Source organism: Lepidochelys kempii, chromosome 1, assembly GCF_965140265.1.
Source record: "Lepidochelys kempii isolate rLepKem1 chromosome 1, rLepKem1.hap2, whole genome shotgun sequence".
NCBI classification, from domain to species: Eukaryota; Metazoa; Chordata; order Testudines; family Cheloniidae; genus Lepidochelys; species Lepidochelys kempii.
The window spans coordinates 147992016-148013816 of NC_133256.1; the positions used below are offsets into that span (position 1 = coordinate 147992016).

The 21801-nt window shown below is 42.3% G+C and overlaps 1 protein-coding gene and 1 pseudogene across 12 annotated transcripts in view; one reads left to right on the plus strand and one right to left on the minus strand.

The window, feature by feature from the left end:
• DMD (dystrophin) overlaps positions 1-21801 on the minus strand; it is a 1926267-nt gene that overhangs the window by 1306779 nt on the left and 597687 nt on the right. For all 12 annotated transcript variants that reach the window (XM_073357918.1, XM_073357881.1, XM_073357898.1 and 9 more), the window contains exons 10-11: positions 6938-7126; positions 6394-6575 (exon numbers count right to left, since the gene is read on the minus strand). In XM_073357918.1, coding sequence (XP_073214019.1) covers positions 6394-6575; positions 6938-7126 — 371 coding nt within the window. The remainder of the gene's footprint in view (positions 1-6393; positions 6576-6937; positions 7127-21801) is intronic.
• On the plus strand, positions 13031-14996 carry LOC140916391 (uncharacterized; annotated as a pseudogene).

Sequence of the window (21801 nt, forward strand, 5' to 3'; positions counted from 1 at the left end):
TGCATGTGCGTGCATGCGTGTGTGGACAAGAAAAACACACAGAATCAGAAAGTAATACAGAGCAACTGAAAGCACAGCGTATGACCCTGGAAGAAGTCTAGGGAAAGGTGTTTTGGGATCAGGGGTGCAGGGTGAATAATCTGTTTCCTGGTATTTGAGATCTTCTGTGTTCAGAGGCAGAGGATGTTTGTACATTCTTCATAAACAAACAACTACACCAAATAAATATCTGACCACCAACAATTTCTCTTTCTAACTGGAACAAACTACTAGATCCCAGATTTTTACTTAGCCATTTAGGTCAAAAGAGAGAGAACATTATAATGCGATATTTAATTTTAGTATATTTGTGTAAGTTGTGTGGACAGTAAGTATATTATTTATACATATTTGTTTCAGTGAGTGGGTATTTTAAATGAAAGATAATTCCCACCCCACCCTCCCCCCAGTGCTTCACATTACCGTGGCATTTTGGGCAAGACAAGTGTAGGACATCAAATTCAGAAAGGACCTCTTGGGTCACTGAGTGCAGTACTTCTTCGTGTGGGATGTCTTTCTTTGGCTGTTGCTAAAGAAATACAAAGTACAGTAATAGTACTCTATATTTGCACCCTATTTTAAGTGTGTAAAAGCCTTTCTATTTTGAAGTTACAAGAGAAATGAAAAACATGAAATAATTTGTGAAATGGGCAAAGTGGCTAGTTTTTACCTTGTAACTTGAAATAAATATCATGAAATGACCTCAACCTGAGGAAAAATTCAATTCCATTCTAACCGTAATTACACAAACAAAAAACAAAAAAACTAAAACCCCACCACAACACGGATGAAAAGCTCTATATGAACTTCAGCTTATAGAACAGCATCAAAAAAGGGCTTTTAATGGAAGTGTGTTTACAATTCTCTCTCAGTAATATAGTAATCTTATCAGACTTAATTTCCATTTATTGAAAATGGAAGCCAAGGAAAAGTTTAAATACTTCTTGTCAATAGCAAGTCAAAATCATGTGGCAATTTTCTATTACAATTACATGTTTTTTTTTTTAATTGTTAAACATTTCTTAACTATTGGCAAATTCCCTGAAAACCACACTTTTATTAGGTCTGAAATAATGCTCTGTTTACATGTGACAACTTCTCAGTGTCATCATGGGAGCTGAATTCACAACAGCAGAGACTTGTCCAACAGTGTAGGTCTGAGAGGATAATTTTGTCATACATGTGTTCAGGGCCTGTAAAGTAGTGTGACAGTTGTTCACTCTAGATCAGTTGCTTATAACATATTGTGATGAGGTAGACAAACCTCACACAAGACCAGGGGAGGAAAGCAAAAACAATTTTCCCTGGAGACAGGGGCTGAAGCCAGCCCTCTTTACTGCCTAGCTAGCGGTATCAAAACGGGAGGAAGTGCCTTCTGGCTGGAGGGGGCGGAAATGAAGGATAGTGCTTCTAAGCTGGGCTAAAGTGATGCTTTTTGGCCTGAAGCAAAGCAAATCTGAGGGCTCAGCAGAGTATCCAAACTTTGGTAGATGGCTTAGACCAAACTTTTTGTTATCTTCTTGTTCCTTTTAAAAGAAAGGCAAGCTCCAGGAAGGGGCTTTATTGTGATCCATGCTCATACAGAGAACGTGGATTAAAAGCCACATTTAATTCAAACACTTAGGGTTTCCTAATACATCTTTAGTAAAATCAAGAACATTTGTCAGGTGTTTTAGTATAAGATGTTAACTTTTGGGTATTTTCTTCTTGTTATTTAGTAAAGAAAAGCGAAACAGTCAAGTTATATATGCAGGAATATCTACCCTAAACATTAACCTACTCACTCTTGTCTTCACCATAACATTCTGCCGTTTGCTGCTCCTGCAATTAGCAGAACTGGGCCTAAGCGAGTCCTAGACAAAAAAAAATCTGAAGATGTGTAGCCACTGCTCCACTTGTTCAAAGTGCTGAGTGACTGAATTCTGGGAAACTCTGTATGCTGCAGTATAACATATACATTTTAAACAATAATTTGTACATAAACGCAATATTTGAAAATTAACATGACAATCTGGACAAGACAGAGGGGGTGATGATTGTGGGAAGCAACCAGATTATTCATCTGCGATTTGTCCATCTTTGTAATGTTTGCAGCTTGAGGGTTTTGTTAGCCTCTGAGTAAGAAAGTACCTGTGTCCACACCCTGCACACTATTGTAATAATCTTTGTACAAAGTATGGCTTTTGAAGTATCATTTGAAAACCTCATAATTCGTTGGTCAATATTGTCCTGATAAAATGTACGTGGCAACATTGCATTTGAAGTTATAAGATATCACTGCATGGTCTTCTTAACACATGTTCTAAACTCAGGTTGGCGAATAGGTCTGTCTCAAACAAAGGAATGTGTGTTCTGTTTAATTTGCATTTAAGCACTAAACAGAATCATCAAGCAGAAAGGGAAACAAAAGAAGCTCCAATTTGTGAGGAAAAAGCAGCAGGGAACATCCTTTCCTATAGACATTCTGACTCCTGAATCTCAGCAGGGAATGTTTCTCAAGTGGCCAACTGACAGTATCAAAAGGAGGGATAAAAACCCCAATGCACCTCTCCCTCTTTCTATTGCTATCCTTCAATTCATGCACCAGAAGGGACAAATGAAGCAGCCACTGAACTGGAGAAGGGATTCTGACCTAACAAGTTTGATCAGTAACAGATTGCTGAAAGCATGTGGTGAGAAAAACTTTGATTTGAATTTAACATAGATTGTTAAATTAGGCACCAGATCGGTTTTATCATTATTTTTCCTATAATCATTTCTGACTTAAAAGTACTCACTTAAAATCTTGCTCTTTGTGGTTAATAAACTTCTTTTATTAAAAAAGATTTTTTTTTATCTAATCCAGCGTTTAAACTGAAGTGTCTGTGAAACTCCATTTAGGGTAACAAGGTGTGTGCATATTATTTCCATGAAAGAAATATGGACTTAATATGAATTTATATTGTCCAGGAGAGGGCTGGGCAACACAAGACATACTTTTCTGGGGGGACTAGCAGTATGTTGGGGTCACCTGAAGTATAACCTTGGCTTAAGAGCCAAGGTGTGGCTGGTTGGCTGCAGCACACACGCACACACACACACACAAACACAGCTGGGAGTGACTTGCACAGCAACTTGAAGCAGTTTGTGAGCAGTCTAGGCTGGAGGCTACAGAAGCGAAGCATTGTAACTCGAACCCCAGGTTAGACAGCTGGGGCGACACAGCTACTCACGAGTCTGGATTGTACCCTGGGTATGTCAGTTAGATATGCTGATCAAATAGAAACAACTATTTGTCCTGGAATTTGAATGTCTCTTTGTTACCTCCAAATTGGATTACAGCAACTGCAGCGGCCTATACTTGAAAACAGAGGTGGTGCCGAATACAACTACGAAGATTTTTTAAGTGCAGTATCGTAGCATAAACACATAGCACCAGTGCACGCTGGCTGCAAACAGCCTTCCAGATGGAGCTTAAACTATCCGTTTTGACTTATAACGTTTTGAATGTCCTTAGTGCCCATCTATATCGAGGGCTTGCCTCCCCTCTCTGAGTTGGTATTAGCAGAAACACTAAAGTTGGGTTTCAGAGTAGCAGCCGTGTTAGTCTGTATTAGCAAAAAGAACAGGAGGACTTGTGGCACCTTAGAGACTAACCCGTTTATTTGAGCATGAGCTTTCGTGAGCTACAGCGGGACTCGTTGGTGAAGGAGCTGGTGGCAGAGCATTCTCTCCAAAGGCCCCTTGACTTTGCAAGTCACTGTGCTGAAATAAACGAAATGTATCGTCCCTTCAGGACATGCCGCTACATCCAACCTTTTGATCAGGCAACTGCAGATATGGCTGTGAGCTGGATCGCTTTTGGAAATTTGATTTGATTAACAACATTTTTGTTGCCTAGTAGTTGTATGTATTGCTGTGGGATTTTATTTTAATTTATTTTTAATTTTTGCAGCTTGCCTGTAAATCATTGCAATGCCACACAGTGGCCTCATCTTGTATCTCTCTACGAAGAAGTGCAGTGGCATAAGGACATGGACTAGAGAAACATGAAGACCATACAAAGTTTACAGATTCTCTGAGTAAGATACAGAATGGGGTCCCATCTGTTATGTTGTTGCAACAGTTAAATAAAAGTATTTCACTGAAATCTATGACTTCCAGCTGCAGTACTAGTAGCAGAAAACAAAAGTTCTTCATTTTAGCATTAAATCCCTGCTACAGTAAAAGACCTGAGTAAATTGATACATTTTGCACTTCATTTCAAATGTCACAAAAGCCAGGCTTTGGCAGATTGCGGTGAGTCAAGGAGAACAGGACCATGAGCCAATAACACTGTGTCCCCATAACTGGAGTTTAACTTTTGGATAGAAGCTGGTTTCAGTTTTTTGTCAAAATTTCACTTGGACCAACATTTTCCAGCTAGCTCCACTCTTAGTATAGACAGAAGCAGCTTGCCACTTAAAGCACAACTGCTGTGACTGTCTCAGAGACATCTGGATACCAATGTAGGGTCCTTCTACTTCATATCTAATCACCAACACCTTGGAGCAATCAATAAGCAAAAATAGACCTCCAATCCCAGGTCTTATGTACTTACATCCAGTTGATTTTACTGATGAGAGCAGCTATAGTCTACAGTAATTAATGTTGTATTTCTATAAACACACTGGTAATGGTTAGTTGATTTTTTTTTAAATTCTCCCCTTGATTAATTTTTGGTAGAATAATAAATAAATTAAAACAGTAAAATATCTTACACTTCAGTTCCCTTAATTTTGTATAGAATCAATAGGAAAACGGATAAGTTAAGTAAACAGAGCTCCATAAGACACAATATGACAAAAGTAAACTGTTCTGAAGTTGAGTTATTTTATGGAGAAGAGATTTAAGAGAGTCTCAGGAAATCAAAAGATAGGAAAAAATGTTGAAAACCTGGACAATACCCAATCCCGCTGAACAATCTGAAAGGCAACTAGATTCCTTTGTAAAGGTTGAGGGAAGGAAACTTGAAGGGATATTTCCTGCTCCCATTTTTGCAATCATATTTCTGCTCCAATCCCCTCTACATCCACATCATCAGCCTTCTCCACTGTACCATGCCTGGCCTATAGAAAATTTTCTTCTACTGGATTGTATATGGAAATCGAAATACAGAAAGTCAGAGTCCTGCAGCTAACCTGTAACTCATTTTTCTGCTTTTAATCCATTCTTCCTTTTTAAAGGGTTCAATTCCCTGTCCTCTCACTCCAGGGGTGAAAGTAACTTAAAGGAAATACCGGTATGCTGGAGTCCTCAGAAGGGGGCGTGACCTCAACCGGAAGAGGCGGGGCCTTTAATACCCAGGCTGAGAGCCCCGGGTTCTTTAAATCACCCCTGGGCCCTAGACATCGCCAACTGAGTCCCAGGGGCTCCCGGCTGCCGCCGCTACCCCAGGGCTCAGGCAGAGATTTAAAAGGCCTAGGGCTCCGCTGCACTAGCAGTGGCTGGGAGCCCCTGATCCTTTAAATCACCCCCGGAGCCCTGCCGCTGTGACCCCAAGGCTCCGGCAGCCGGGCTTGGGAGGCAATTTAAAGGGCCCAGGGCTCCGGCCGCTGCAGGGAGCCCCAGACCCTTTAAATCGCCAGCCTGGGAAACTGGTCCGGTCCGGCATGCCGCACCGGCTCTTGCCGGTATGCCGGACCAGACCGGACCAGCTTACTTTCAACCTCAAACCCTTCATCTTCTTCCTTCTTCTCCCACTTAATATCTACTGATCACCTTACTTTTCCAACCTTTCAATTTCCTTGTGAATGAAATGGTCCGTAGCTTTTCTGCTCTTAAGAAAATTATCATGATCTTCATCTTTTTGATTTCGAGGTTTACATCCTGGCTGCATATTGTGCAAAGGTGTACATTTCTGCCAAGCTAGCAAGTCTGGTAGTTAATTTAACTGCAGCGTAAAAGCATTGTGTATGTTATCTTTTCTTTAATATGAATATGAATTAAGTTACCAATATCATATCAGAACATTCGCTGTTTACTTTGCCCGTATGTGTGTTAATAGATAGAAGAATAAAGTATCCCATTTTTTAAATAACATATCCATTCTTATATTAAGTATTACATGTGAACAAATAATAGTTATTCTATTATTTTATTATTGGGCACTTCACCTCTCATTTTAACTTAACCCCCATCTATGCAACTTCCATTTTCAAATCAACGTGAAAGTTTAGAGTCTGATGCACTCGAAATTGCAGATAAACTAAAATCTAGGATCAAGCATACATTTGCAATGAAGTATCACCCTCCCACCCCCGTATTATTGCAACCTAAAAATTTAAACATTGTGTGTGTGAGTGGGGAGGGGTGGGGAACACGCATATTACTTACTTGCTTTGTTTTTCCATGCTGGCTACCCTGAGACTTTCCCAACGAGAATTAAGCAGATTCATTTGTTCTTGGATTTCATTTTCTTCATCATCTGAAAGCTTACCAACTGTTATAAGTTGACTTCCCACTTGCAAAACATTACCAACACGTCCCTGGTGAGCTGTTAATTCCATCATAAAGCCCTGAAAAAGAAAAGAAAAGTAAATCTTAACTAAGATTACAAGGAGGAGCGATACTTTGTAGAAATATCTTCAATTCCACATATTTTTTTTTAAAAAGTATTAAGTTGGTTTAAACATTTATTTTAACTTTGGGACCCAATGTAAAAATAAATATATTCATCTTCTGTGTAAGAAGCAAAGTCTCCAGTGCTAAATTTAAAGCCTCTAAAACCAAATGGAAAAGGAAAGAACAGGGACTGGCAATAGCACCAGTGAAAATTGTATGATTCTTATGATTCTTAATGTACCATTCAAATAGATGAACAATAATTAATAGATGAAGTGTTTGCACTGGTTTCTCAGTCTCTGTGGTTCACATATACCTCGTGGGTGTGAAACTGCTCTTTGACTTCTTCTACATCACTGGATATATCTCCTTGTGCTTGTAATGCATCTTCAGTAGAGAGAAGCCATGTGAGTACTTCTTCTAAAGCAGTTTGGTAGCTGTCCAGGTCCACTTCTACCTCCATCAGTGAGCTGCCAAATGACCTGTCTTCAGGAGTGTCCAAATACTGATCAAAAATAAAAAATAAGAATTTTGGCATTGAGCAGATGCTAATTGCACAAACAGCTACATTAAATGAATAATAGAATGCCAACCTCTTAATTTCATAGAGCAATCCTCTATTTTACAGAAGAATTTTGATAAATGGAGGATCTGGGCCAATGTAAAGGCAACTATTTGAATTCAGTAAAGTAATGACTATGAAAAAAATAGGATAAATTCAGAAACAAAGAAAATGAATATTTTGTCCTAGAGCTCATGTTTTTCTACATTTAGAATAGTTATTACGCATGATATCAAAAGTTAAAGGTACACAAATGGTGTATTCTTCGGTAAGTATATTAAATAATTTTCTTCATTTCTACTTCCTACCACCTGTCATTCAAGCACTTTTCTCTTTAGAATGACAGAAATATATTTAATTTCTAAAGCATCTTGCATAACTACACCATCCTAAATGCTTTACATAGCAGTGAACTACATGTTGGTACCGTATCACCAGCATGCAGACAAACTGAGGCAAATGCAATATTAAACACTTTAAAATATTTTTTAAATATATGCAATGGTGGATTAGACTGATCTGCAGAGTATCATTTATCAAAGATCACATTATAAAGTTCACACAAGGTTGCAAGTCACCAGAAAAAAAAATCCAGGAAAAAGTATCCACAATTATTATTATCCACTCCTCCCCCCTCCCCCCGAGGGCCACCCACACATCTGCTTGCAGTCAAGTGCCATTTACAAGCAAATACTTCATGCCACCATGCTGCAGGTTAGAGAGAGAGTGAACAGTAACAAGCAACATTAAGTAGCCATTGTCCTTTCACCCACTCCATCGGAGAAACTGTTATGAGACCGAGGTAAGAAATAAGGGGCTTCTGAAGATGGTTTCACCCTGCTAATTAGTGAACAAGTTGTAAAGAAGGAAAAAAGTAAATCTGATTGCAAGTTAGGAGAATAATGATTTGTTTTCAGCTTGCTTTTATCATGAAGGATCCCAAGGGTGTTTTAAAAATGGATGGAGTACTATATAGTAATCACTTCGACTGACATGCAGACAGCTACGGCAGCAATAAGAGACAGGAACTGCTTAAACTGTGCACAGTGGTTTAGGATTGAAAGTGAAGGCTTTCTTATCCAATTGAAATTAAAGGGGGAATTTAAAGTAGGCAGAATGTAATTATTCAGATTGAAATTTGGCAGCTCCACCCTCATAAATAGTGCCAAAGGATCTTCACACAAACATTTTCCTCATTAATGTGTGAAAACCCTATGTCTCAGAGGCATGTGCACAGCAAGAAAGCAGAGGCAAACAACTGATTTATGAGACAGTATTTTGTTGAAGCTGGGAAAGAAACTAAAGAGGAAAGAGGTAACAAGAAAGTATCCAAACAATTTCAGCTACCAACTAGCCCTGATAGTGCTTAGCTTATACATATCAGGATATCACATCCCAAGCTGAAATGATGCAGAAAGGTAAGAATATTAATCTTTGTTTGCAGTAATAAGTTATCTCTTTTCATAGAGATTCACCATCATCATTATATCAGCAGTTACTCTCCTCCTCTTTCTGTGAAACTGTGGTATATTCCCATCTCACCTGTGAAGCATTAGAGAAATATATCAAATTCTAGCAAAATGGAGGCGAGAAACTAAGGTTATCATATTTGCAGCACCAGAGATCTGTGGTCAAAGGGTTAGTTACAACATACTGGACAAGTTTCCTATCTGACAACTCTTCCCTCCGTAGATCCAAAATGAATTATTTTCTGATCTGTGTTAAAAGGGCAGAATTTAAAAACACTTTGTCAACTCCTACTCCACTGAAAGGATATTTTTGAAAGCAAAGTGCTCCTAGTCATTTTGATCAAACTTCCTCATTCTCTCAGTTTCTCATGAAACAGTAAATATTGACTTTGATTTCAGAGTCAATAGGTGATCTGCATATAGTACAGTCAAAGCAAAATGACTCCAAAAAAAAAGCTCCACCCACACATGCAACCCAAAAGATAACTGGCCACACTTGAACCACATTCAGAACTCAATATAAAGAGGAGGAAGACGATGAGCAGGTAATTGGCATGTGGGGGACCACAACAGTCACCCTGACCCCAGGGAGCTGAAAAGTGTGGCGTAGGGCAGACTGTATTGGAATTGTGAGCTATCACTGTAAGAACTGAGGCAGGCGGGAAGAGGAAAGCAGTTCTGGTCCTTCTTGCAGGCTAGGAGAAGCTTTGCAGAGAACTGTGCAAGCATCAGTCATTTAACACAGAAATGGCCTACAGTAAGGTAAGACAAAGTGTGCCTCTTTTAGGGAGTAGCCTGCTTTGTGTCTCTGTTTTTGGGTTCTTGCACACGATCATTCTGAATTCTTAGAAACAAAGTAGTGTTACATTGGAAACTTCCAACAAGAACATTCAATATTTTTATCTAACTTCTGTGTGTAACATAACACAAACCAGCTAGTCGTTCAATCAGGGCCACAGAGGGGACAAGACAGTCTCACTTCCTGCACTGGCTGACCATGAAAGGAGGAAGATTTCTCATGCACAGTGGAAAGAACCTAGATGTCTTCTTCCCTGCTGGCCCAAGCAGATGTCCCACCCTAGCAAGTAAGGTGGACCTGTGTGATTTTTGTGCACATAATTTTCCTTCAGAATTTAGCCAGAAACAGATTGGGAAGGGCTGAAATGCTGCAGATATGTCTATTTGTCCCCTGACTAGGTGGCCCCAAAAGTATCAGGAAGTTCTAAAGATCTCATAGAAAAGTCTGCTTTCATGAGACTTCCAACTCATTTTTTCCAGACTCAGGAAGAGTTTTTTAACATTTTGGAAAGCATCCCAATTTTTCAGTTGTTCTCCAAAGGGAACCCAGATTATAAACCCTTTGAGTTTCACTCATCCCAACTAGATACGTTTAAAAAAAAATCCCCAAAAGTAATGCTGTAAAAAGGACTCACATTTAAGGACTTGGAATATGAAGAGAGGAAAGGAAAAAAAAAAAGAAGGCCTTTACATTCTGTCAAGATTAGAAGACCCTCAATGACTATGAACGTTTAAATTAAAGTTTTAGGAGAAAGAATGCAAGACCTGTGACCTTCAGACACTTAGAAAATCAGGCAGGCTTGGTAGCGGTTTCAATTGATTCACAGAGCTTAAAGATGGAAAGGATAGTCGCACCTGCTTTGAGCTTCTGCTTAAAATATTTTGCACTTCTCCCCAACTATTGTAGGATACATGATCCCAAAGTAAAAAAATAAAGAACAGACTCATGTCAGTAAGCACTGCACAGTATTTTACAGAGTTCATAAGCAGAATTTCTGACTTTCAAAAATAATTTTATCCCTAAACACTGAGGGCCCAATTCCACCCCCCTCACTCACATTGCATCGGTTCTTCCTCTCTACAAGCAGTTTCTTTGGGAAGACTGTGCTACTCATCATAAGGGTGGCAGAACTGAACTCCGCTTAAATTCAGAGAAATCTACTTGTAGTGAACTTATCTTTATAATGAAATAAAATAGAAGTCTCCTTATTTTTGCCCCAATACATTTCAATGAAAAATTGCAATTCCATCCAATAAAGTTAGATGTAGAACAAAAAAAGAAAATGGACTTCACTATATAAAAGTCCTACTCTACAATGGCAGAATTAAATATTTTAATGCATTTTAATGCATGGGCCCAAATCCCAGAAAGGAATCTATATGTTGGAAGGACTCCCATCGAAACCAGTGAGAGACTGAAATCATAAGGGTCAGCTTGTTCATATCCCTTTGCAGGATTAAATATGAACATACACTTTATACAAACACACACACATACACACCTACGCTCAAACTAGGTTGTAGCATCACATATTATTCAAGTTGCCTTACTCTTTCCAGTATAAAACCCTATTTTCCATGGCTTATAACTTTGCCCAGCTTTAACTGGGTTGAAATATTTCATGCCTGATGTCTGCCTCAAGCTCAGTGTTTCTGAAAAGTTTCAGCCACAGTGTTTTGCAGTTTCCAAGAACGAGGCTAGTGAAAAGCAGGTTGTTTTGCCTGAGTTAAAATTTTTTGTCAGCCTTTTCTTTGAAAAGCCCTAGTACCCTCACGCTATGTAGCAAGGACTTTAAATATGGCAGGAGGTGCCTTTGGTTGCTCTGTGAAAACATAACCAAATCTGGCCAAGTTATAAATCTTGGGCAGGGGGAGGGGAGGCTCACAGTTCACATATGTTGAGCAGAGATTTTTATGTAATTAATTTATTTATATTTTAGCATCTTAAATCCCCAGAATATTCCATCCACATTGAAAATGCTCCAGCCCGGGGCTAAGCAGGACTTTCCCTGCCATTGTAGCCTTTGGGCTCCTTCAGACTATGCCAGGTCATAGCACCTGCCTGGAGAGCAAGGAGCCTGCATGAATGGAGAGGGGAAAGATCTGTACCTATGAAGAAGAAGATTGCAACAAGGAGCCTGGGCAGAAGAGACTGGGCCTCGAAGCTCACAGTAGGAGAGGGAAATTGGGATTGGAAGTGTAGTAGACTCAAACAGGCTGGAAAAGGACATTGGGATTGGGGGCAAAAGAGGGAAATTAAAAGGTTGGTGATTTTGAGTGCTGGACTTTGCAACCTGAATAACGTTCTTTGATGTAGTGTGTGCGCGGTTTTATATATTCCACACACACAAATATTTTATATAGAAATAGTCTCAGCATTGAGGTTTGGTTTTATAAGAAATAGTTGTCTGACCTTCTGTTTATCATCAAGTCTACCCAACCATGAATTTCTTTAGTTAGGTACTGGTTTTATTCACTCTCTAGAAATATTGTTTCGCTTATATTTGTGTATCAGTGTTGACATTTTTAGTCCACTAAATCCTTTATGCTGAATGTAAAACCATTGATATTCAAAATATTCCTGAAGACAGCAATATTTATATTTTCTTCTGTAAATGAAGTAATTTTCCACTCAGTAATTTAAAGCCAGGGCTTCAAAAGATAATCACTAACATGACCTTGAGCATACAAGAATTAAATCAGCTTTTCTGATTGAACAGAATTATTTTCATCATAAAACCACTGCAAATTTATGATTTTGGTATCGTTAAAAATGTCTCATCTAACCAATGTTATATGTAGTGTTGTTCTAGACATGTCAGTCCCAGGATATTAGAGACACAAGATGAGTAAGGTAATATGTTTTTTTCTGCATCGACTTCTGATGGTGAAAGCGACAAGCTTTCCAACTACACAGAGCTATTCTTCAGGTCTGGGAAAGGTACTCAGAGTGTGACACCTGAGTACAAGATGGAACAGATAGTTTAGCATAAGCAGTTTGCACATATTCTAAGGTTTCAGAGTAATAGCTGTGTTAAGTCTGTAACCGCAAAAAGAACAGGAGTACTTGTGGCACCTTAGCAACTAACAAATTTATTTGAGCATAAGATTTCATGGACTATATTCCATCCTATGCATCCAAAGAAGTGGGCAGTAGCCCACAAAAGCTTAAGCTCAAATAAATTTGTTAGTCTCTAAGACCTGGTCTACACTACGAGCTTATGTCAAATTTAGCAGCAAATCGAATTAACCCTACATCCGTCCACACAACAAAGCCATTTTTGTTGACATAAAGGGCTCTTAAAATCGATTTCTGTACTCCTCCCCGATGAAGGGACTAGCGCTGAAATCGACATCTCCTTTTCGAATTAGGGTTAGTGTGGACACAATTAGACAGTATTGGCATCTGAGAGCTATCCCACATTGCACCATTGTGACTACTCTGGACAGCACTCTGAACTCGGATGCACTGGCCACGTGTACAGGAAAAGCCCTGGGAACTTTTGAATCTCGTTTCCTGTTTGAGCAGGCGAGCTCATCAGCACTGATGACCATGCAGAGCTCATCAGCACAGGTAACCATGCAGTCCCAGAATCGAAAAAAAGCTCCAGCATGGACCAAACAGGAGGTACTGGATCCGATTGCTGTATGGGGAGACGAATCCATGCTATCAGAACTACGTTCCGAAAGATGAAATGCCAAAACATTTCAAAAAATCTCCGAGGCCATGATGGACAGAGGCTACAGCAGGGAGGCAACACATTGCCGTGTGAAACTTAAGGAGCTCAGACAAGCGTACCAGAAAACCAAAGAATCAAACGGATGCTCTGGGACAGAGCCCCAGACATGCCACTTCTACACTGAATTCCGTGCAATTCTAGGGGGGGCCCGCCACCACTACCCCACCCCTGTCCGTGGACTCCGACGATGGGGTACTCTCCGCCATGCCTGAGGATTTTGCAGATAGGGAAGATGAGGAGGACGACGATGAGCTTGAGGAGAGCACACAGCACACCGTTCTCCCCGACAGCCAGGATCTTTTTATCACCCTGACTGAAATACCCTCTCAACCCAACTAAGCTGGAGAAGGGACCTCTGGTGAGTGTACCTTTTAAAATATAATCCATGTTTTAAAAGCAAGCGTTTTTTAATGATTAATTTGTCTTGAGGACTTGGGATGCATTTGTGGCCAGTACAGCTATTGGAAAATTCTGTTAACGTGTCTGGGGATGGAGCGGAAATCCTCCAGGGACATCTCCATGAAGCACTACTGGAGGTACTCTAAAAGCCTTTGCAGAAGGTTTCTGGGGAGAGCAGCCTTACTCCGTCCTCCATGGTAGGACACTTTACCACGCCATGCTAGTAGCAAGTAATCTGGTATCATTGCATGACAAAGCCTGGCAGCGTATGGTCCCGGTGCTTGCTGGCGTTAAAGCAACATTGGTTCATCTCTCTGTGTTATCCTCAGGAGAGTGATATTGATAACCTGGTTGAAATAGGGGAATTTAATTAAGGGGACATTCAGTGGTGCCCGTTCCTACAGGGCTGTTTGCCTGTGACTGAAAAGAAATCCTCCCTGTAGTTAGCCAAGTGGTGGAGGCAGGGAGCATTGGCACTGAGCTGTTCGCGTTTGGCTAGCAGGGCTCTTCCCTGATACCAGCCGGTGCGGGGAGGGGTAAAGCGATCATCCCAGAGAATTGGATGGGGGGAAGGGGTTAGTTTGGTTTCTCCTGCTGAACGCTAACAGGAAAACCGCAGCACTAAATGGCCAACTCAACGGGCTTTGCTTGGTATGGGAAAGGAGGGTGCTGTTGTTATGAAGGTTGCAGAAGCCGAAAGACTATGGCTTACCATGACCACCTGCAAGCCGAATTCTGTTGCCCGGCACTGCGTGTGTGATCTCTAACACCAAAGCCGCAGGCACTAAATATAAGATGCAAAATGCAACCTTGTACCGAAATCACATGTGCTATGTAACGTGAATAGTGTTGTGAAAGAGTATAGCCATTGTTCTGTAAAATGTATTTTTTTAAATACTTCACTCCCTTTTATTCCTCCTGCAGCTGCAAATGTTTCAAGCCTCCCTCCTCCATCCCAAAGGCTATCTCAGATAAGGCGGCGAAAAAAAGTACATGTGATGAAATGTTCTCTGAGCTCATGCAGTCGTCTGGCACAGACAGAGCTCAGCAGAATGTGTGGAGGGACACATTAGCACAGTACAGGAAAGCGGCCAATAAATGTGAGAACAGAAGGGAGGATCTAGATGAGAGGTGGCGGCAGGAAGATCAGAGGAGGCAAGATGCAACTCTGGGGCTCCTGCAGGATCAAAGGGACATGCTCCGGTGTCTGGTGGAGGTTCAGGAACGACAGCAGGATCACAGACTGCCGCTGCAGCCCCTGCTTAACCTCCCTCCCTTCTCCCCAAGTTCCATAGCCTCCTCAGCCAGACGCCCAAGAACATGGGGGGAGGTGGGCTCCCGGCACCCAACCACTCCACCCCTGTGGACAGCCCAAGCAACAAAAGGCTGTCATTCAACAAGTTTTGAAGTGGCCTTTTCCTTCCCTCCTACCCTCCTCCCACACCCCACCCGGGCTACCTTGTGAGTTATCTCCCTATTTTTATAATAAATTAATGAAAAATACATGGTTTTTAAATGATAATGACTTTATTTTCTTTGCAAGCAAGCTGTGATCGAAGCAGGTAGGGCGGGTGGCTTACAGGGAATTAGAGTCAACCAAGGGGGTGGGTTTTCATCAAGGAGAAACAAACGGAAGTGTCACACAGTACCCTGGCCAGTCATGAAACTGGTCTTCAAAGCTTCTCTGATGCGCAGCACTTCCTGATGTGCTCTTCTAACTGCCTTGGTGTCTGGCTGTGTGTATTCAGCAGCCAGGTGATTTGCCTCAACTGCCAACCCTGCCATAAGCGTCTCCCCCTTAGTCTCACAGAGATTGTGGAGTACACAGCAAGCAGCAATAACAATGGGAATACTGATTTTGCTGAGGTCTGAGCGAGTCAGTAAACTGCGCCAGTGACCCTTTAAACATCTAAATGCACACTACCACCATTCTGCACTTGCTCAGCCTACAGTTGAACAGCTCCTGACTACTGTCCAGGATGCCTGTGTACGGCTTCATGAGCCAGGGCATTAAGGGGTAGGCTGGGTCCCCAAGGATAACTATAGGCATTTCAGCATCCCCAACAGTTATTTTCTGGTCTGGGAAGTAAATCCCTTCCTGCAGCCATTTAAACAGACCAGAGGTCCTGAAGACACGAGCATTGTGAACCTTTCCCAGCCATCCCATGCTGATGTTGGTGAAACGTCCCTTGTGATCCACCAGAGCTTGCAGCATCACTGAAAAGTACCCCTTGCAGTTTATGTACTGGCTGCCCTGGTGGTCCAGTCCCAAGATAGGGATATGCGTTCCATCTATAGCCCCACCGCAGTTAGGGAATCCCATTGCAGCAAAGCCGTCTAGTATGACCTGCACATTTTCCAGAGTCACTACCTTTGATAGCAGCAGCTCAATGACTCGGTTGGCTACCTGCATCACAGCAACCCCCACAGTAGATTTGCCCACTCCAAATTGATTCCCGACTGACCGGTAGCTGTCTGGCATTGCAAGCTTCCACAGGGCTATTGCCACTCGCTTGTGAACCGTGAGGGCTGCTCTCATCTTGGTATTCTTGTGCTTCAGGGCAGGGGAAAGCAAGTCACAAAGTTCCATGAAAGTGCCCTTACGCAAGGGAAAGTTTCAGAGCCAGTGGGAATCATCCCAGACCTGCAACATTATGCGGTCCCACCAGTCTGTGCTTGTTTCCCAGGCCCAGAATCGGCGTTCCACAGCATGAGCCTGCCCCATTAACACCATAATCTCCAAATTGCCGGGAACGGCGGTTTTAAAGAAATCTGTGTCCATGTCATCACTCTTGTCACCATGCTGCCGTCGCCTCCTAGCCTGGTTTTTCAGGTTCTGGTTCTGCATAAACTGCACGATAATGTGCAAGGTGTTTACAATGGTCATAACGCTGCGGTGAGCTGAACGGGCTCCATCCTTGCCATGCTATGCTGTCTGCTCGGGCAATCCAGGGAAAAGGGTGCAAAATGATTGTGCGCCATTGCTTTCATGGAGGGAGGGTTGACTGACAACATTTACCCATAACCACCCGTAACAAATTTTTGGTCCCATCAGGCACTGGGAGCTCAGCCCAGAATTCCAATGAGCAGCGGGGACTGAGAGATAGCTACCCACAGTGCACCACTCGGAATGTCAATGCATGCCACGGTACTGTGGATGCACACCGCCGAATTAATGTGCTTAGTATGGATGCATGCACTTGACTTTATACAATCTGTTCCCAAAAATCGACTTCTGTAAAATCAGAGTAATTTCGTACTGTATCATAGAATCATAGAATATCAGGGTTGGAAGGGACCTCAGGAGGTCATTTAGTCCAACCCCTTGCTCAAAGCAGGGCCAATCCCAACTAAATCATCCCAGCCAGGGCTTTGTCAAGCCTGACCTTAAAAATACCTAAGGAAGGAGATTCCACCATCTCCCTAGGTAACGCATTCCAGTGTTTCACCACCCTCTTAGTGAAAAAGTTTTTCCTAATATCCAACCCAAACCTCCCCCACTGCAACTTGAGACAATTACTCCTTGTTCTGTCATCAGCTACCACTGAGAACAGTCTAGATACATCCTCTTTGGAACCCCCTTTCTGGTAGTTGAAAGGAGCTATCAAATCCCCCCTTGTTCTTCTCTTCCGCAGACTAAACAATCCCAGTTCCCTCAGCCTCTCCTCATAACTCATGTGTTCCAGTCCCCTAATCATTTTTGTTGCCCTCCGCTGGACTCTTTGTAGGTATCTCTGTATCTCTTTGTATCTCTGTATGTAAGGGAGCTGTATGACTGCTCAGAGCTCCGGTATGAAACTGCAGAAAAACCTGAGTGTCTCTGGATTAAGTTTAGAAGTGTGAGCAACAAGAGTGATGTAGTGGTGGGAGTCTGCTATAGACCACCGGACCGAGGGATGAGGTGGATGAGGCTTTCTACCGGCAACTCGCAGAAGCTACTAGATCACACGCCCTGGTTCTCATGGGCGACCTTAATCTTCCTGATATCTGCTGGGAGAGCATTACAGTGGTGCATAGACAATTCAGGAAGTTTTTGGATAATGTAGGGGACAATTTCCTGGTGCAAGTGCTAGAGGAATCAACTAGGGGAGGGAGCTTTTCTTGACCTGCTGCTCACAAACCGGAAAGAATTAGTGGGGGAAGCAAAAGTGGATGGGAATCTGGGAGGCAGTGACCATGAGTTGGTTGAGTTCAGGATCCTGACACAGGGAAGAAAGGTAAGCAGCAGAATATGGACCCTAGACTTCAGAAAAGCAGACTTCGACTCCCTCAGGGAACTGATGGATAGGATCCCCCGGGGGACTAACATGAAGGGGAAAGGAGTCCAGGAGAGCTGGCTGTATTTCAAGGAATCCCTATTGAGGTTACAGGGACGAACCATCCCGATGTGTAGAAAGAATAGTAAATATGGCAGGCGACCAGCTTGGCTTAACGGTGAAATTCTTGTGGATCTTAAACATAAAAAAGAAGCTTACAAGAAGCGGAAGATAGGACAACTGACCAGGGAAGAGTATAATATTATTGCTTGGGCATGTAGGAATGAAATCAGGAAGGCCAAATCACACCTGGAGTTGCAGCTAGCAAGAGATATTAAGAGTAACAAGAAGGGTTTCTTCAGGTATGCTGGCAACAAGAAGAAAGTCACGGAAAGTGTGGGCCCCTTACTGAATGAGGGAGGCAACCTAGTGACAGAGGATGTGGAAAAAGCTAATGTACTCAATGCTTTTTTTGCCTCTGTCTTCACGAACAAGGTCAGCTCCCAGACTGCTGCGCTGGGCATCACAGCATGGGGAGTAGGTGGCCAGCCCTCTGTGGAGGAAAGAGGTGGTTAGGGACTATTTAGGAAAGCTGGATGTGCACAAGTCTATGGGGCTGGACACGTTGCATCCGAGAGTGCTAAAGGAATTGGCGGCTGTGATTGCAGAGCCATTGGCCATTATCTTTGAAAACTCGTGGCGAACAGGGGAAGTCCCGGATGACTGGAAAAAGGTAATGTAGTGCCAATCTTTAAAAAAGGGAAGAAGGAGGATCCTGGGAACTACAGGCCAGTCAGCCTCACCTCAGTCCCTGGAAAAATCATGGAGCAGGTCCTCAAGGAATCAATCCTGAAGCACTTACACGAGAGGAAAGTGATCAGGAACAGTCAGCATGTATTCACCAAGGGCAAGTCATGCCTGACTAATCTAATCGCCGTCTATGATGAGATTACTGGTTCTGTGGATGAAGGGAAAGCAGTGGTTGTATTGTTTCTTGACTTTAGCAAAGCTTTTGACACGGTCTCCCACAGTATTCTTGTCAGCAAGTTAAAGAAGTATGGGCTGGATGAATGCACTATAAGGTGGGTTGAAAGTTGGCTAGATTGTCGGGCTCAACGGGTAGTGATCAATGGCTCCATGTCTAGTTGGCAGCCGGTATCAAGTGGAGTGCCCCAAGGGTCGGTCCTGGGGCCGGTTTTGTTCAATATCTTCATAAATGATTTGGAAGATGGTGTGGATTGCACCCTTGGCAAGTTTGCAGATGACACTAAACTGGGAGGAATGGTAGATACGCTGGAGGGTAGGGATAGGATACAGAGGGCCCTAGACAAATTAGAGGATTGGGCCAAAAGAAATCTGATGAGGTTCAACAAGGACAAGTGCAGAGTCCAGCACTTAGGACGGAAGAATCCCATTCATGGCTACAGACTAGGGACCGAATGGCTCGGCAGCAGTTCTGCAGAAAAGGACCTAGGGGTTACAGTGGACGAGAAGCTGGATATGAGTCAACAGTGTGCCCTTGTTGCCAAGAAGTGGCCCATTAGCACCCTCAGAGATTTCCACAACAACAACTTTAGCCACCACCACCTGTCTATTCAATTCTCTCTGCAACACTCCTACAATAGCATAAACTTCCTGGACACCAGGATCAGCTTCAACAATGGAATCCTACAGACAACTATATAGAAAAAAACAATGCATCACCACACCTACTTTCATAAATCCAGTAACCTTCCCAAACATACCAAGAAATTTGCTATCTATAGCCAGGCAATCATACCACAGAATAGGCTCCGAAGAGAAAGTCCAGAATATACACCTTAACACACTAAAAACTGCCTTCATCAAACAAGGACACTCCACCAGAGAAGTAGCTTACTGCAAGGAACAAGTCACTCAAATACCCTGAGAGAACCTGCTCAAACAAAAAGAAAACCCCCTCCCCTACCACATACCCCTCATTGTCACCTACCACCCCACACTGGAACTCATATGGGGTATCAAACAACTAAACCCCATACTCAATGGGGACCTCAACCTGAAAAATCTTTCCTGAACCCCTACTTCTGGCTTTCAACAAACCCCAACCTCATCATCAGAAGCAAGCTCCTCACAGACCAGGACATGCAAACTCAAAGGAGCACCAGACCAACAGATGAACAGATGCAAAACCTGCAGATATATCGCCACTGCTATGATGATCAGTAACCCCCACAACATATCTTTCTAGATCCATGGGTCCTACACACACGTATCACAACATATGGTGTACCTCATTCAGTGCACTAAATGCCCCAACAACTATGCAAGTGAAATCAATCACCATGCTCACATAGGAAAATGTTAAAAGACAAACATAACCTGTCGCCTGTGGGTGAACACTTTTCACAAAGCGATCACTCTATATCTGACTTATCAGTCCTTATCCTCAAAGGAAACCTGCACAACACTTTCAAAAGATGAGTTTGGGAGCTTAAAGTCACAATTTTGCTAGACACGAAAAACATGGTCTTAATAAACACACTGGATTTTTGGCTTATTAGGACAATCTGTTACCCACTAATTCTCTCCCCCCGCACTCTCCCCCCCCCCGCTTATAACTACAGGGGTGTTAATGGCCCACTTTGCCTTGAATGGTCTTTTAGAATATGTCAGGTTTCAGAGTAACAGCCGTGTTAGTCTGTATTCGCAAAAAGAAAAGGAGTACTTGTGGCACCTTAGAGACTAACCAATTTATTTGAGCATGAGCTTTCGTGAGCTACAGCTCACTTCATCGGATGCATACCGTGGAAACTGCAGCAGACTTTATATACACACAGAGATCATAAAACAATACCTCCTCCCACCCCACTGTCCTGCTGGTAATAGCTTATCTAAAGTGATCATCAAGTTGGGCCATTTCCAGCAAATCCACAAATCCAGGTTTTCTCACCCTCCACCCCCCCACACACAAACTCACTCTCCTGCTGGTAATAGCCCATCCAAAGTGACAACTCTCTACACAATGTGCATGATAATCAAGGTGGGCCATTTCCTGCACAAATCCAGGTTCTCTCACCCCCTCACCCCCCTCCAAAAAAACACACACACAGCAGGATAGTGTTGATGATCACTTTAGATAAGCTATTACCAGCAGGACAGTGGGGTGGGAGGAGGTATTGTTTCATGATCTCTGTGTGTATATAAAGTCTGCTGCAGTTTCCACGGTATGCATCCGATGAAGTGAGCTGTAGCTCACGAAAGCTCATGCTCAAATAAATTGGTTAGTCTCTAAGGTGCCACAAGTACTCCTTTTCTTTTAGGATATGTGTTAACAACTTATGCTAAAGTCTCTATTTAACCTTCTATTTAGCTGAGACACTAAGAACCTTTCCCAGACCTGAATTTAAATTTATAAAGATCTCTGTGTGGTCAAAAGCTTGTATCTCTCACCAACAGAAGTAGGCAGAATAAAATATATTACCTCACCCATCTTGTCTCTCTAATTACCTAACAATTGTCATTCATTTTCCCAGTGTACTAGAGCTAACAATCAGAGTCATTCTAATGGTTAGCTTTCATATAGTACACTGCATGCAGTGTACTATATGATCAGTTGGCCTCTAAAAAATAAATAAATAAAATACTGTTAACTTAAAGGGAATTGCACTTTTCATCTTAAAAATACTCCACCAATAACTAACTAATCCTCACAGAAGACATTGTAAAATTGACATCATCATCACATATTTAATTGAGAGGCAACATGGTCCCATAGGTAGAGCACAAGCCTGGGATTCAGGAGACCTTGATTCTGTTCCTAGTTTGACACTAATCAGCTGTGTGATCTTGGGCAAGTCACTTCACCTGTCTGTGTTTCTCATTCATTTATCTATTGTGTTAATTTAGACTGTAAGCTTTTTGCAACATGGACTGACTCTTGCTGTGCACTTGTACAGTCTGTACAAGAGGTCATG